At 37.2% G+C, this 17776-nt stretch overlaps 1 protein-coding gene across 3 annotated transcripts in view; it reads left to right on the plus strand.

The window, feature by feature from the left end:
- SYT14 (synaptotagmin 14) overlaps window positions 1-10871 on the plus strand; it is a 90380-nt gene extending 79509 nt beyond the window's left edge. For 2 of the 3 annotated variants that reach the window (XM_071577834.1, XM_071577826.1), the window contains 2 exons: window positions 51-107; window positions 1237-10871. In XM_071577834.1, the coding sequence (XP_071433935.1) occupies window positions 51-107; window positions 1237-1550 (371 nt within the window). In that variant the 3' untranslated portion in view covers window positions 1551-10871. The remainder of the gene's footprint in view (window positions 1-50; window positions 108-1236) is intronic. The other variant, XM_071577818.1, reaches the window with a different exon arrangement.
- Window positions 10872-17776: the final 6905 nt, after the last annotated feature.

Consider the following 17776-nt stretch of genomic DNA (forward strand, 5'->3'; position numbering starts at 1 on the left):
CTGACACCTGGTCATTATTTCTTTTACTGCTTTCCACCCCCTGTTGTCAGACGGACTGTTCTGTTGTCTAAAACACTTGATAGGTGGACAGGTTTATATAATCCGAGGTGAGTTCCTGTAGAAACTAATTGGATGTTGTCTTTTTCATGCAAAAGAAAATGTGCCAGCAGTAAAATTTCCGTGGCTGCCTGCCATATCAGTTTATTAATGTGTATGTTTTATTTTTTGTGGCAATTTCTAATACAAATGTTGCATTTATCTCTGGTTATGGATGTTGGGATTTCAGTGTACCTGCAAAGTGAAAATATTAAATGTGTTTCTTTTTACATAAACTCCAATCTTTAATTAATATTATCCACTAACATGAATAGAACAGGAATAAATAATGAAACACAAAATTGTTTCATACAGTTTTATGTTTTCTATCATCAGTTAACTTCATGAAATGTGTATCCTTCTGCAGAAGCATGGTCTGGTGCTTCTAGGAACATGAAAATGGAGCTTTAAAAATAAGGGTTTATATCCAAATACTAACACTCAATGTGTGCTAACTACATTACTTGCATCAGCTTCTTAAATGTACTGCTTAAGAGCACTGTACAAGCTACATTTTAAACAACCATCTTGAGTTATGCAAAAACCTGTTTCTCTTTAAACATGTATTAAGTGTATTGCTTCATGAATCTAGGAATCAATAGGAGTATTGTATTGTGTAAATTTCCATCTTTGAACACACTTTGCTACATTTTGGTCTTCCAAATAAATGAAGCGAGAACCACATCCATGCAGAGATCGTTCTTAAGCATTTTATTCTGGCTGTTTTGATATCATCGCTGCATATTGACATTATTTTTTTCTCTTCATTAGTTGCCTTTATTCTACTTCATTTGTTCATATTCTTTGAAAATTCAGTGGTATGCTTTATAGTGTTGTGTCTAGTTGGAGCTTGCTAAGTGTTAATGCAATTTAAGTTTATTTAGACTAAATAAGGGGGGTCAGTGGGAAAAGGATTATGAGGTATACCTTGAACTTAACCCAAGTACATAGTACTGAAGCCAGTTAACTTGTTAGTGTGTTTGTAATATTTTGCTTACTTGTCATGTTTCCATGTGTCTAAACTAAGCTGTGTTCAGTCATCCTGATATGCACCATATCCTTGTTTCTTATAAATAACTCATTCTCCAGAACTTCTGCTCTTAAGATATCTGACATCCCCAAATATTATTTATTTTGTAGATACATATGTTAAGTTAACGCTGCTGAACTCGATGGGGCAAGAGATGTCCAAATGCAAAACCTCCATCCGCCGAGGACAGCCCAATCCAGTGTACAAAGAAACTTTTGTTTTCCAGGTGGCTCTGTTTCAGCTGTCAGACGTGACACTCATACTGTCGGTGTATAATAAGCGCAGCATGAAACGGAAAGAGATGATAGGGTGGATTTCCTTAGGTCTCAACAGCTCAGGAGAAGACGAACTCAATCATTGGACTGAAATGAAAGAATCTAAAGGACAGCAAGTGTGTCGGTGGCATACTTTACTGGAATCATAATGGATGGTGGGAAGTGTTGTCATGGTTGTAAGGGAGTTTGTTCTCCAGAGAAGACGATCATCCCTGGTCACAATCAACAGATTTGTTATGGGAGTGAAAAACGAAAATTGAGGTCAACATTCCATCATAACGAGTGCACAAGATGCAAAATGGTGGGATTTAATATAAAATCTTCACTTAGTGTCATAAACTTCCTTGGTGTCAGAGAAGCCTTGCTGTGCACAGATACGTCAGCGGTCCCTTCCCCACCCACCTGATGCTGTATTTGTTTGGGTTTGTTTTGTGGTTTTCAATTCAGAAACATTTTGTGTAAGGTTCTCCAGATTAATGTAAGCTCCTCCTTGTGTACTTTTTGTATTGCTTTAATACTGTAGCTTCTGACCTGCCTGCATTCAGATTAAAGGTCAATAGTTTGCACTTTGAGAAAAAGTTAATGGTCTACAAAGCAAAAGCAAAAAAAAAAAAAACAAACCAAAAAAACGCCCACTGGTGAAAAACACTTAGTAATACAACAAATAGAAATATACTGTTGTTTTACACTGAATTTCTTTCCAGGAGCTTAGTACAAGTAAGTTTTCATTTTTTGATATGTAGTTGGCTTGAAAAATACTAGCATTTGGGCATCAGGTGAACTTTGACATCAAACTAGTGTTTCTTCAGTCTGTGACAGGAACAAGCTCTATATATGGCAAAAATTGGGGTTTTCTCTTTTGCCTGTACTTCTGCCTAATCCAAAGAGACCAGATCATTAGTTTGGTCCCTTCCAAAACTCCTTAGACAGGTTGTACTGTAAAACTGTGTAACTTTCTGTTGAAAGCACTTCCTGTATTCATGTATTCCAATGTAGGAAGCTCATAGAGCACGACTTTACTAAAATATATTTTCATTAAACAAATTGATACAGATTTCTTTAAAATGTCAACAGTTCAAAGTTAGGCTGAAAGACTGTGAAGGACATGGCAGCAGTTGAACTACTCTGAATGAATGCAAAATACTATGGCTTTGCTTGAAACAGGTATCCATTTAAGTCTCTTCTGAGCTCTTTTAGGAATTACCATATGCTGTTCGCTGGAAGTAGAGAGCACACCAGGTGTTTTTACCTTTCTTCTTGAGGAAGAGAACATCAGTAAGTTATATTTCTAGTGATTTGCTAGCAATGGAATGAATGTTCACACAAAAAAAAATTGAAGTTTGCTTATGTTCAGGCTGGGAAACATGGCTTTCTAGTGATGCTGAGAAGCCTCAATATCACAAGAAGGTTTGGCATTGGATAAATACTCATGGCATCCACTGAAATTAGGGAAATATCAGTGCTTCTGAGATTCCTATTTGTCCCAAATGCTTTAGCTGGACTCACACTACTTTTTTGACTGCTGAAACTAATTCGTATTACTGAAATTGTGAGTAAACATATTTATTTCTAAAAAGCTTCCCAATTCAAATATTCTTCTTTCCAGTAATTATAAGCTTCATTTATTTTTAACTGCTGCTCTGTGGAAAACAAGGGGTTTGGGCTTTTTTTTCTTATAAATGATGGTGATGTCTTACTAATATGGGTCCTCACTGACTTTTGTAGCACTTGGTGGATAGAAGAGTGAAGTGTTGGATTTTATTGAGAGAATTAGTGTAAGCCTAGAGTGTCCTCTTTAGGAAAAATGTTTTTCTCTTGAATTTCTTTCCACTGTCTTTGAACAATCCTGACTTTGTGTTATACAGACAGTCAAGCACAGTGAGATTGGTGATTGTGAGTATGCCATAATAAAGGTGTCCCATGGTTCTCAAATTCTCACACTACTTAACAATTACATTAAGTCCTTTTCAAAGGATGTTGTAATTCCACGTCTTTGTTTATTTGGTGCCTTTTTAGGGGTTTATTTGCAGAGCCAGTCTTTCAGTTTTTATTGATTTAAAACTTTAAATGTTATTACAGACCTTTTCAGCTTTTTTTTTTCTCCTGGTATTGTGCTGCTGCTTCATCTACAGGAGCTTTATTGACTAAATACAAATAATGCAAAAACTTATTTTAAATGGGAATGGTCTTGCAGTAATATAATACAAGTTGTCTCAGTCTTTTTTGTTGACCAGTTTCTGAAATGTAATGTTGAGTGTAGAATTTAATAAAAAATCCACATTAATTTTATATGCATAAGGAAAATCCTCAGATTTTCACAATCCTTTCAGCTTTCTATGTGATAGAAACAATAATTTAGAAGCTGTTGAAAAGCAGTTTTTCAATGGATGTGGAAGTGTTTTTATCCATTCTGTTTGTGGATATTTGGATGCTCTTTCCTAAAGCTGAAAATTGTCTCTTGATGGTTGTCTCTTTGTACAGGTTTTGCTATATGAAATAATGTACAATATTTAACAGCAAGAACTGAGCCAGTTAATTCTAGTGGATATAACGTACTTACCATCACCTTTGTACCAATGAAGAAGTCAATTTGGAAGGTGCAGCAAATACCTCTTACAGGACCAAACTAAGCTAAACGGTGTCATGATGTGGGTTTCTGTTTGTAGGTTGATTTGCTTCAGCTTTGCATCTAACCATTTAGATTTCCAAGGCAGTGAATTCTTAATTTACACACAACAGAGGTTTATAGTTGTCTGCATTGGGCACATTTGGGAAGAGGAATCTCTCGCTAAGTCACATGACGTTTCCTAAAGTACCCAGGACCGGTCTGTGCTCCACAGAAGCAGGTTTGGTTTACTTGCATTTATACTGTACAAAGGCTAGGAACTCAGTGTTTAAATGAATGTTTAATTTTGAGGCAGTAGAATATGGATTTGCCATGCAAAACCTGTCACACCAACAATTGGATTCATCTTGGGATTTTTGTGAGTTAATTATAGTACCAATAGCTGTCATGTTGTTTTTTTCTTCCTAGAATCCATTCTTATTATTTGATGTGTTTGTAATTTTGTTTTTGTTACTGCTTATGCAAAGCTATACTTTTGTATTTGAAATCTGCCTTTAGATATTGTGGTTTTTTTAAACCCTGCTTAAGGGCTTACACATACAGTGTGGGTTTGTGCATTCAGTTAGGCTGTAAGCATGGAACAGAATTCTAAAGAACAAAGTATCAGTAACAAATTAGAGGCACTTGTGTTTTCCTCAGAGTCGGCTGTGGGGTTTTTTCATAGCTTTTTGTTGTTTGCCTTTGTTCAAAAGTACAGTAAGTACTTGGAAAAAATTATCAAACTAATTACTTTTCTGTGTGCCAGTATATCATGTAGAGATTGCAGATCTTGAATTGAATCTGTTTCCTGTCAGTGTAGCCTTAAATAATTACAGAACAGTGACTTTCTTACAGATTCTATTCCTGAAAATATTGCATCCTTTCTGTATATGAACTATTCGGTTTGATGTTTAGAATGTTTCACATAGGTTGTCTTAAATTATTATAAATGTAAAATGCTTGGTTAGTTCCTTTCTGTGGTAAGGGCAAGCTTGTGAAGGGCAGGACAGCCCAGCATGAAATCCCTGCGCAGAAAGATGAGAGGGTGTGCGTGGTTTGCAGGACATCACTGTCTCCCACATTCATGGAGGCAAGAAGGCAGCAGAGCTGTGGTGCTGTTCCCCTTCAGCCAGGTGGCACAGGGAAGGAGGACAGAACTGGGAAGATTCAAAGCTTGTTCCCCGTGGTGCTGCCTCACGCTCAGGACTTACATCCATGTTGCAATTGCACTGTGAGGTCTGACTACAAAGGCAGGAGTTAGGCAAGGTGTAAGTTCTGCCATGGGAGAAATGTGACACTATTTCTAAAGGCAATTAGTGTCCTCTAAGCTCATTAATAATTAGATTTGGAAATATGGTGAGCCCTTGGAATGAATGTATATACTCTTATTAGAGCTGAACATTGTCAAGAAAACACTTCAGCTGAAAACAGATTTTATGGCATTTACTGTGGGACATATTTTTATCTGTAAATTTTTGTAATGATTCTTGATGGCAGATGTAGTGTCAGTATCATCTTCCAATTTTTCACACCTTTGGAGCACTGTTTTTGTTTTCTAAAATTTGTGTTACTGATTTATTCTCTTTTCTCCCCAATGACTCATTCCTGCAAACTCCCCAGGACCCTGAGGAGCTGTCTGTGGCTGTCACTGGACCTTAGAAGTCAGGGGCATCACTTACTATAAGGTACTGGTGCAAAATTCCTGTGACCTGTCCAACTCCCAAAGATTTCTGAAATGCAAACCAACAGTTCTAATGTAGTGAAGCAGAAGAAAACTTCTTTGAGAGAGACATTTTAATATAGACATTAAATACAGATCATTCTTACACATACCAATTCCAACAAAAAGTCTGAGGTGAAATCAAGGAATAAGGATTAAGGGGAGGTCTTTTGGCCTGAGCTGTTGCAGCTTGAAGCTTACAGCAGAATGTGCTTTTATTGAACTCAAGAGTTGTACTGAGCCCCTTGCTTCCTTATCACGCTTTTCTGGAGGAAAGAACACTGTCCTGTTTAAAGCAGCCTTTAAAATTATGGCTTGTCACTTGTAAGACAGACTGACTTCTCCTGGCGCTGAATTCTCAGTAACAACTAAACATCCATTTAATCTCTGACTGATGTGCATGGCTGCCTGCCATTAATGTTAGTGAGAGGAGCCCATGGACATCAACAGGAGAGCAGACCTCACCCTGAAAGTGTGAAGAACATTAGGGTTGGTAGGTTAGAAAAGTGGTACAGCATGGAACCTGCAACAGTCAAATGTGATTTCAGTTATGAATGAAGGTAAAAACCCCAACGTCTGGATACTGTCACAAACTCTTATATTTGTTTCTTCTTTTTCTCAGATTTTGAAGTATTTTTAAAACTTAGTAATAAAAACATTAAAGCAGTCCCCAAACATCTCGATCATTTGAACTGGAACATTCAGTGAAGTTTATTGTTAGAACAAGCCTTCAAGAATGTTCTGTGGTTTTGGTCTCTAACTCAATTGCTAGATTTTGTAGTGCATCACAGCTGGATTTCAGACTACTTTGTTCCGATGGTAGTTTTTGAGTCACAGGAGCATTTCCTTGTCACTGAATCAACAATGCCTGTTGAAGAGATGTCATCTGAAAGCAAGAACATTAGAGACATCTTCATACAGAATCAATGACAGTGACTCGAATTCCACTCCTGGAGCCTTGTGGCCCTCGGAGGGCCTTCGTCAGAGAAACTGTGACATGGGAATTGTGGGAGTTCATACATTCAAAGTGGCACCAGTCTGTGGGCATTGCGTGGCTTCTAAACTGGTGTATTTTACAGAGGTAGATGGTTTTTATTTGCCATGGGTGAGTAGGGTGAGTGCCAACTGGCCTATAGTGACATGGATTAGTTTAGCCTTAAGAACTTATCACTGCCCCTCCTTAAGTTCAAGCAGGGTTTCTTCCTTTCTGCAGACTATGCAGAGATCTTATGCACCCAACATATCTGCTTATATTACACCTACCTGAATATGGCACAATTTTTTTAGTGCTGACAAGCTCAGTTCTTACGTTAGGTGATGTGACTGAATTAATAAATGGGCCTGGTATGTGCTGGATTGGGTTTTGCTGTTCAGGCTTATGCTGGTACAATATAGAAATAAGATCCTTGTGCAGAGGAATGTGCCAGGAGTCAGGAAAGTGGGTAGTATTGCTCCTGTAGAAATGAAGACCAGGAAACAGCTATGCCCAGAAAACGAGCAAGGCTGGCTTATAGTAAGAAGGATTCATTCACTTCCTTGAAAGCATCTACTGGTCGAGCTGGCATAAAGACCCTACTCAGGAGAGCAGAAGCAGTAATACCATACCACTGAAGGAATACCTCATGGACATTCAGGGATGTAATTAATGTCATCCTTTTTTTGCTTACATCTGAGGACAAGAGTCTTGCCCATTGCATCAGTGTATTTTTTTTGCCATGTTTTGCAAATCCTGTGGACAGTCACTGCATGCTGAGGATCTAAAGTGGGTGGATTGCTTTTTAACTTTCAGTTCATTTCCGAAGTGTGAATTTGAATGAATTTGCAGAATTAACTAGAAACATTATCATAGGTTTGAGATGTAATCTCTAGGCCATAGTGCAAGCGAGGAGCAGGACTTTGAACCTGTTTTGATAGTCAATTTTGCAAATGGCTTTTTGTGACATTTTAAGAAAATTTCTAAGCAGTGGCATGTATTAGGGAATATTTACAAAACAGGAAATAAAGCAATGATCTTTTTTTACTATACAGCTAGTTTGCTGTCTTTTCCAGTAAACCACAAGGTTCATTAGTGCTCAGTACTGTTTCGTTTACGATAACTGTTTTTAATGTGATTTTCATGACAAAGTGTAATTAGTGAAACCTTTTATTCAATTTTTCCCTTTCTTTGCTTTTTTTAAGGAGAGATTTCTCCTTACATAGTATATATACTTTCTTACAGAGCTTTCTTACCTATTTTTATATAAGATGATTTAGCAATGTAAAATTAAATGCTCTATGAGCAAGCTATATCACTGTTAACACAATTGAAAGTGCTAATCTAATGACTAAGGGCCTGAACCTTCTGCCTTTCACTCAGGTCCTGGTTTTAACCAGATGTATTTCATGTTGTGTAGTACCTTTCCCTGTAAGCAGATCCATCTGTTTCTTGGGATGTCTCAGAGAAAGGCCCTATTAACATGAACAACAGTGGTAAAACTGAGCCTCCTCTCCATTCTTAGTGGGACATCTGTCATGAATACTGGCTGCTGGCTCTGTCCCAAAATATAGTTAATAGATTATAGTTCCCTTGATCTTCAGTGATTTTGAAATTGTTTTTCTGGTGACTATAAGCTAATAACTGATCTCAGTGAATACAAATATTGAATTGTGCTATTACCAGCAAGATTATTAAAATGTATTTCACATTTTAATTCATTCTTCCATTGGAATATAAGGAGTTGGATTTTGAAGCATTGTATTGCATAGAGATAGCACACATTCACCACATTTCTAAAAAGTATGGAATATACAGTATGTAGCATTTTCTTGCATACTTTTATACTGCCTGTATGTCACCGATGCCCTCGGTGCCTTCCTGCTTTTGTATAAAACTAATACATAGAGAAACTAAAGTTATGGTGTGTAAGCAATGTCACTGCAACCGAGGAGATGTCTTAAACTGATTATTCCTAGTCCAAGAGGTTTCAGAGGGCAGTTCAGTTTAACACAGTGCTTTAAATTTCTTTGAATTTGTAGTTTTCTCCTTTCCTTCCTTACCCCCTATCCAAGAAACTTCCTCACTTGACTGTTTATTCTTAATTGATTCCTGTGTCTGATGTAAGTCACATGGTGTTAACCAAAGAACCAAGTCTGTTTGCAATTATTTGGACAAATAATGTTTGCACTTGCTATTACTTAAAGACAGAAATGATATGATGGATTTCTGTTAACAAGTATAAAATAGGCTTCTGTAAATGTGACTCCCAGCTGAGAATTCCAGATACCTCTTTTCTGACTGGATGTGAATTGTTCTATCAGTAGCAAAGTGTTTGGGTTGTATTTCTTGGTGCATTTTAATCAAAATCCTATTACAAAAGTATAAGTCTGTCAGTGCTGTCAAATTAGCTTGGTTTACTCCTGTTACATCTATATCTGAAGTGTGCTACTTTGAGAATAGATTTGGCTTTCCTGTTTCTAAAGTCCTGATCTTGTACAATAATTATCTAGTGTATGCTGGTCTTACAGGAACAGACTGATGCTGCATTTTATGTATATTTCCTACCACTGTCCCTTCATCATATCACTTGTGTGATATAAGACAGTTTTCAACTACTGTTTCAACCTGAAATTCCTTACATTTCAGTGCATGTGTAGCCTTAAATATTTAAGACACCAAGCACAGTTTTGATGAGAATGGGTTATATTTGCACGTGCTGTTTGACACAGAAGTCAGAAAATTATTTTTGTATATCAGTCAAAGATTGTAGAAAATGAGCATATTGCAGTCATTTTATCGACCATGGTCCTAATTATATGCATTAAAAAGGGGGTGGGGTGGGGTGGACATTTTTACTAAAGGTTTTGGAGGTGAAATATCAGTGCTCATTTCCTTTCTTGAATTTATTTATTTTGTTTTCATACTCTCATTTCTGTACAGAACCGTGGTGCCCTTAACTAAAACCTGTGACTGAACTCACACCTATTTTCAGTATTTGTTGAGCAGCTTCTCCATTCCTTTTCCAAATTGAATAAGCAGTAATTAAATTTTTTTAATCCTTTTTTTTTTTTACATTTTGACAGTAACATAATTAGAGCAAATGACTGTTTGCAGCTGTTTATGCAGCTTATTAAAATCTTAGGAATTTGTTTGAAACTGTCATTGTAATTCAGATGAAGACATACATTTCATGGCATTTCAGTTAACAACAGATGAGAATTGGAGCTCTGGCGATGAACGTGCAGTTCTGCACATTGGGTGTCAGACTGTACATTCCCAGAGGGATTTATAATTAAGTGTCACATTGTATCTACAGTATCTCCAGTTGTGTGTTGTCAGATACTTGTTTTATTTTCTTTCTTACTACCTAGCAAAAAACTACTTTTATCATTTTTGTGCTACTGTATATTAATCTTCAGGGTTTCCAGTGTGCCAGATCAGTGCTGTCAGTTCTCTTTCTGTAGAAAACCCCTGGACTCTGAGCATACACATCCCATTCCTATTCGAGGGAGAGCCAGAATGCCCCCAGCTGGTTTTAGTTATATTTACCTGTACAGCACAGGTACCTTTAATCCCACATTAGTTTGATTGAAACGTGCTATAGTATATTTTGAAACCATGGATCTGTCACTGTGTTCAAATAGTCATTCTGCATATCCTGAAACTTTGCAGCTGTGGATTTGTATTTTGTTTACTACTATCTCTGTAAAATGTATTTTTGTCATTTTGCGGACTTTGGATATTTCAAAGTATTTTCTGTATGTGGAATCAGCTTTTTGCATGTGAATTTAATTGCTGAGAAGTATTTGAAAAAAAAGGAAAAATCACTTTTAAAACTAGTTGTTGTCACTTTCCTTTGGAATTCATTAGATTGTAAACAAAACCAGACTTCACTGTTCAGAAGATGGTAATGCTTGGTCAACCACTGGAACTGCTGTCTGCATTAAAAAAATAAAATCTTTTTTAAATTTTGGCAAGCTAATCCTAGCCCTTACGCACATTTTGGCTCTGTTTACAAATTTCCTAAGTTTCCCCAATTCCCTTTCTGTTCCTTCCAGTCTTTGTTGATGTCATGAATCTTCTACTTAGAGAATTTTAAATTAACCAGTGTGATAATGTTCTAACAAGTATGATGTGTATACTGGCAAATAAAGACACACTCAGGTGATCATTCTGTTTGACTTTTCACAGTTTTCTTTTGGGGTCATCTGTGGTTCTCTTTGCTTCTTTGTCCCACATCCATTTCTCAGAAGAGATCTCATCTGACATATTTATGCTTAACTTGTGCTTTTTAAGGAATATGTAGGCTGAAATATCTGAGGTTTGATTTAAACATGAAAGAGCACTTTCTGTAAGTAACAATTACAATTTTACTGTGACCCAGCTTAGATCTTCTATACTATCCTCTGATGATTTTTGTGGTACCTATTGGAAAAAAGGCTTTCAAGGCTTTCATGGCAGCTCAGTTTTAGGAGGTGTCTGAATAGATGCACATTTCCATACCTCTTAGCATGCATGAAAAAAGAATTGTTAGAACAATTAAAGCATGTTTTCCTATCCCTACAGGTAGGAAGACTTTCTATAAAAAACTTTCGTTGTTTCTTACCCTTTCTGCAGATGGAAAGAACATAGCCCAGTGACCTTTAGCAGATGAAAGTGGAGAGTGGGGTGCATTTCTTTGCTATATGAGCCTGATCATCTGGACCCTTTATCATCTGTGCAAATCCTGGGACTTCTGCAAATAAGATAAAATGGTACTTGTTGCTATTAAGGGTAGCACTTTCAAAAGACTCTACACTTAAAAATAACTTGACATTCCATATGGAGACTGGTACATATTTGGTATTTAAGAAAGTTTGAGAGTTTCTCAGCACACTTGTGTTGTGTCCATATTCTTTAGTAGATGTTGCAAGACATTTGGTATCCTTGTCTGTCAGAGAAAAACAACCCAGGAATGTTTTTCTCCAGATTATGTAAGATCTATTAAAAGGTGATAATATGAAAAATGCTTGCTTGAAAGTTCAGATTTATGAAGATGTGAAAAAATGGAAGAATAAGTGAAATGGATATGTTATCTGTAGGGTGATAGTCGTTCATGATTTATGAACAGTCAAAAATCCACTCAAAAATCACAGAGAAATGAGTTAGGACACAGCTTTGACTGCATGTGTGGTACCCTGCAGTCAGGCACCCATGTTTCATGCAAATAGCTGAGCAAAGTTATGTGTAATACTCATAATTGTTAAATAGCTTGTTGTGCAACAGTAATTGCTTCAGACAGGTAGAGCCATGTTCCATCACTTCTATGCAGATACAACTTTACCTGTCAAAGGTTTTCTCTGGATAATTGTCTTCATGTGGGAAATTACACATTAGATAGTATTTAAAATCATTTTTAAGTCACTAGTTACTTGGTTCCAAAGATTCATGTGGGTAAGGTCTATGTCACATTTCTCCTGATGAAATTTCCAATTTTTTCCTCTAGTATTTTTGTTTTTACAGTCCAACAGTGCAGCTCTAATTTAGTCTTTTATTCATATTAGACATTTCATTTTACTCGTAAATTATGAATTAGACCATTGCTAAGGCATTTTGTTACCTGCTAATCATTTAAAGTAGCTACTTTTGAACACGGGGATTCAAAAAACCAAATTTACTGTTGTATCAACATTAAGAACAGTAAGAATAGAAGGAATAAAAAAATGCAGAAATTAAATAAACTCTTATGAAATAAGATCATGAAACAAATCAGCTGGGCTTTAGATAAATGATTTATTATTAAATTTAAAACCTAATAGGTTTGTGTGTTCTGAGTGTAGTTTACACTGGTTTGTTTTCCACTTAATTAGAAGCCTTACATTTCATCTTATTAATAATGAAAATCCTCTTGTCAAATTGTGTAAGATCATGTTGAACTAATATGTATATTTTAGAGGCAGAATAAAATTTCCCCTTGTAGCTTTTCATATTATTTCATTGCATTATGCAAAACTTACATTCTGCTTTTAATTTTTCTACTGTGAAATAAGAAAACTTTAAATTATCTTTCATTCCTGGTTTCAAGAACTGCAATGAAGATAGTTTACAATGAAAGTTTATTTTCTGTAAACAGAAATTCAGAATACCAGGCTTTGTAAATGAGCTTTATAAATGTAATGAATGAGTATAAAAGATAATAATCGGTCAGTAATCAAATCTAAATTTCTATCCTTTCATATCAGTTCTTGTTGCATGGTTCAGCAGTTCAGAAAAGGAGCAGGCTTAAACATGCCAAAAGAGACTAGATTTGTACTCCATTTGTCTGCTGGAGTTAAGAACACATTTCCCATGATATCACAGCACTACTGTGTGCAGAGACCTAAAGTTCCAATAGACTAAAATGTCAGTCACACAAGCATTTGCTTATTAATACCTTCACCAGAAAACGTCTGGCATTCTTAGGAAATCAGGAAAATGCAGAATGTAGAATTCATTCATATTTATATTAAAAAACAAACAAACATACAAAAAACCAAAAAAACCCACCAAACAACGCAGGAAAAGAAAAGCCATATAATCAGCTGTTTCAAACAGCTCCAAATCAGTCAGCTAGGCTAAAGGTCATGAATATGTAGCTAGATCTTAGTAAGCCTCAGTGGCAGATCATCACACAGGCTTGCTGCAGTTTCCTGAGACTATATAAAACACTCAGAAGCACCCAGGCCAGGCCAGTAGGCCAAGTAATGGCATTAACCACTCAGCCTTTGCCATCTGTTACAAGTACAGCCAAGCTGGCAGCTTGGATAGAGTCAGTCTGTGTGGCTCCTGATTTCCAGGCCCAGGGGCTTTTAACTGAACTTCTTCACACAAGGCTTGCCAGGGAATACAAACTACCTTCACCCACAGCTCCACCATCCATTGTGAAGTAGCACCATTGGTTGGGAAATGAAAATTGGGCTGTTTCCAGACTCCTGAGCATACCTGTTCATAAAGCAAAGCAAGGGTGTGATGGTGTTTGTTGGTCTGAGCATGGGCCTGGGCACTGGGATGTTTGATGCAGACTGGCTTTGTAGCCAGGAGATTTATGTGGCCCTTATTTTCATTGCCAAAATTCCCATTTTCACAGAATCACAGAATATGCTGAGTTGGAGGAGACCCATCAGGATCATTGAGTCCAGCTCTTAGGCCTGCACAGGATCATCCCCAAGGGTCACACTATGTGCCTTGGAGTATTGTCCAAATGCTTCTTGAGCTCTGTCAGGCTTGGTGCTGTGACCACTTCTCTGGGGAGCCTGTTTCTCCCATGCTGTTGATATATCCAGGCATTAAATGACCTGCCATACTATCAAATTCATCAGTAAAACTGATGCACATCTTTTCTTTTGTTGAAATACTCTGTAAAGCATTACTACATAGAAACTGCTACATGTGGTATTATATTCAGATGAATGCTTTTCTGCTTCTGCTTAAACATGCCAAATGTCTATGCTGAATACCTTAGTTATGCAGTCCTTCAGTGATTCTTGCTATCAGCAAGCGTCACTGAAGGATCAGGATAAAGCCTAAGATTTCTCTTTTTTTAAGTTTTCAGTGGGATCAGTTCCCTAGTGTGACTGAATTGGAACCTAAATGAGTGCCAGTGGAGGGAGGGGAGTGCAAGTGCACAGCTGGAGTTGGCAATTCCCTGGCAATCCACGCTTAGCTCAGCTAAATATGACACTGAAATCACTACCTGAGAAAGCTGTTTGGAACGTAGGCATTTTACATTGCTGACTGTTCCCTATTAGAATCTAACCAATCACTTCTTATTTTGAAAAAAATCTTTTAACAGTTGTTAGAACTGAAGTCCATAGGTGCAGGCAGAAATGAATCTAAAACTTTTGAAACACCAAAGAGTCATTTTGATAGGACAGAAATCACTACTTGGTTCTGGTATAATGCATCCTTTAAAAAAATCAATTAAAATTGTATAGTAATGTAATAATTTAAAATTCTTCCCTTTTAATACAGTGGATATTATTTTGAGGCTTCCCCTAAACAACCAACAACGTTCCTTCTTTGTTTTGTTTTGTTTTTTTTTTCATTTTCCACCCCAGATCACTTGTCCTACAGCAGGACCCCCTTCAAGGTCAGAGGTTGCCCTTGTTACCTGACACAAGAGTCCCTGTAGAAGGATTGCCACTCCTGGTACTTGGAACCCAGGGAACCCTTTGAGAGGAAGGGTGGTTGTGCATGACCACGTGGTAGCATCTGCACCACAAGGAAGCTGAGAAAGAGCAATTGCTGAAGGGAATTTGGAAGCAGGTGTTTCCAGACAACCTGTAAATATCCAAGGATGCTGGTACCCAAACCGCTGCACATCTCCCACACAGATCTGCTCCTCTCTGTCCTTCTTGGCTTTTCTGTGGAATGGGGCGATTTGCCCTTAGGCAAGCCTTTCCCTGCCAGAAATGTTTCAAGGAATTGTTCTCTGAGTGCATATCCTACCCTCTCTAATTATATGTAATATTTCACTGGAAGCTTTCTCAGAAGCAGACATGAGGCGTAAGATCTACTGTATCATCAGCCTGAAGTACAGAATACACTTAAACTGTTCATTGTCATTCTGGACAAACCAAATTAAGCGTCTCTAGCAAATGCTGCAATCAAAAGAACAAAAGCTGTAAAATGATTCAATGAATTTATAGTCTATGCAACCACTGGATGACAAACATTTCTGCCTTGTACAAAAGTAGAAGTGTTGTCGTTTATGTGGGGGGTGGATCTGAGAAGATGTTAACACATCGTGGTAGTCTGCAGTTAAGATCTTCATCCTTCACTTGTATCCACTAACTCCAATTGTCAGTGGATTTCTCAGCAAGTTATTTCACATGATCTTTTCTGGTTTATTTTCTGGGTCCAATGTGGAGTTGTGCTTTTCACTTTAATTACTGTCCTTTTGTAAGTGCATGTTGGGACATTTAACAGATACTAATTTTGGTATATAGTCCTGTGTCAAGTGAGTGTACTGATGTTCCTAATGCAACCCTGAAATAAACCACTTTGAAGATGAAGCCTAGAAAGCTCTTCACAGTTCAAGCCCCTGCTGCTCACCAGTTTAAGGGAGGAGACAAAAACATCAATCCTAATTTAATGTAAGAATTTTCAGGTAGACAGTAATTGAGTTGGAATTTGGCCAAAGCCTTAGGGATGAAGAACCTACTGTTAGGAAATGTGTTAGAGGATTTTAATGAATACAAACAATTGAGATCATGGTTTCTTGTCTTCTGCATGGGGCAGAAGATGCTTGTTTGCCTCCAGAAATACTCTGCTGCCTGTAATCAAGCTGGGGCATTGAAAAAAATATGCCACCTCCTGAAACACCAGGACCATTTTCTTACCAACTAAGATCTCAACGTGTTGACCTGTAGGAGGATTAGCTGACTCATGTATTTTAGTAATAGCCCTTACATCAGTACTGGGCAATAGCCACTAAGCAAGTAAAGAAATCCTTAACTAAATGGAATTGACTTACATTACATTCAGCTAAGTTGAGGGTTTTTTCCCTTTTTAGTATCAAGAATCTTGCTGATTTTGCAAAATAATTTCAAACAAACTTATTAAGCTCTTCAGATAGGCTGGACAAGAGGAAAGTCTCCAGACTTGCTGCTTTCCATAGACAGATATTTCCATATCCATAAATTCTTTTGGATTTCTTATATATATTTCTTCCTAAATATACTTAATAGTTGGGAAAAGAAGCATGACTGCAGAAGTCCTTGGCAGCCTAAAGATGAGGGGAAATTGATGCTTTGCAGATACTAGAATGGTTTGCTTTTGAAGCTCTCCAGGTGAAAAGAGTTGTGTTAGCCAGCTGAAGCCCAAATGTAAATTACTGTATGCACAGAGGGGATTGCATTTTGTTATTTTAAACCACCTTTAGTGCGTGATACTTTATCAGCTGAATCATAGAAGTCACTTTAAAAGCATCAGCCTCTAAACTGCACATGAAGGTATTTACTTCAGAGATTAAAAAAAAAGGCAAGTCAAAATTTATATGGGTGTTTAAATCCTTCAATATGGGATTTGAAAAGCTGATGCATTATGCAGCCTTGCATCAGGACAGCCTCCAAAATCAGCAGTGATAGGTAATTAGCTCAGTCACTTGCATTGAGGAGAATGAGTAAAGATCAAATCAATTCATTTAGGTCTTGCAATGCTACCTGTTAAAGCTACATTCTTGATCAACTAGCAGAGATAGTGGTTTGTTCCTTCTTTAACTATGCATTTACTTTTGATTTTTATCTCAGTGGAAGAGCAGTTCCTAGCACTCTGACAAAGAAGGACCTCGCATACCAGTATCTCCAGGTACTCTGGAATTATTAAACATTATCACATTTACACCTGTATGTGTGGAATGGCTAAAGTGATACCAGGTCAATCAGAGTTAGGCTGCAGAGTATAATGGGCCTGAGAGTGAACCCCAATTCCCAAATCTGCATCAAAATTTATGTATTTAACATTGGGCTTCTATTAAAGTGAGTAATTTCTCTGCACAAGCATACTTTGAAACACAATATGTGTGCTGTATTACCCGGATTAGAGTTTGGGAGGTTAAATCAACTTTGTTTAAAAACATACACAGTATGTAAACTGAATAAATAACTCAATTTTAGTGTCCTGCCTGAGATTCCCTGCATTCCCCTAATGCTTTCCTCTCCAGTCTCTATACTTAGAAACAAATAGACAGCAAAACCTGGGCAAGTAGTTAATTCCTTCAAGATGACATGGACTTGGAATCCAATGAAGTATTATTCTTGCTTTTATATTTGATTTTTGGTTTGGATTATTATCCTCTCGTGAAATAATTTTGCTTTTGGAATAATTTCAGACAACAAACATAGTTTATGGTTTAACTTACTGTGGCCCACTCTGTCTCCCAGAATAACTTTTCCTACCAATTTATTTCTCAACCGCTGGCTATGCTCTGCTGGCTGTTAACTCCTTTTGTGCCCCTCAGATTAGGTATTGCTGCTGAGATATTTTTCTTAAGAACCTTTTATTTTGGATTTACTGTGTGCTTCTCTAAGTAAAGGAATGGCTCTCATGGTTGTAA

This window comes from Pithys albifrons, chromosome 2, assembly GCF_047495875.1.
Source record: "Pithys albifrons albifrons isolate INPA30051 chromosome 2, PitAlb_v1, whole genome shotgun sequence".
NCBI lineage: Eukaryota > Metazoa > Chordata > Aves > Passeriformes > Thamnophilidae > Pithys > Pithys albifrons.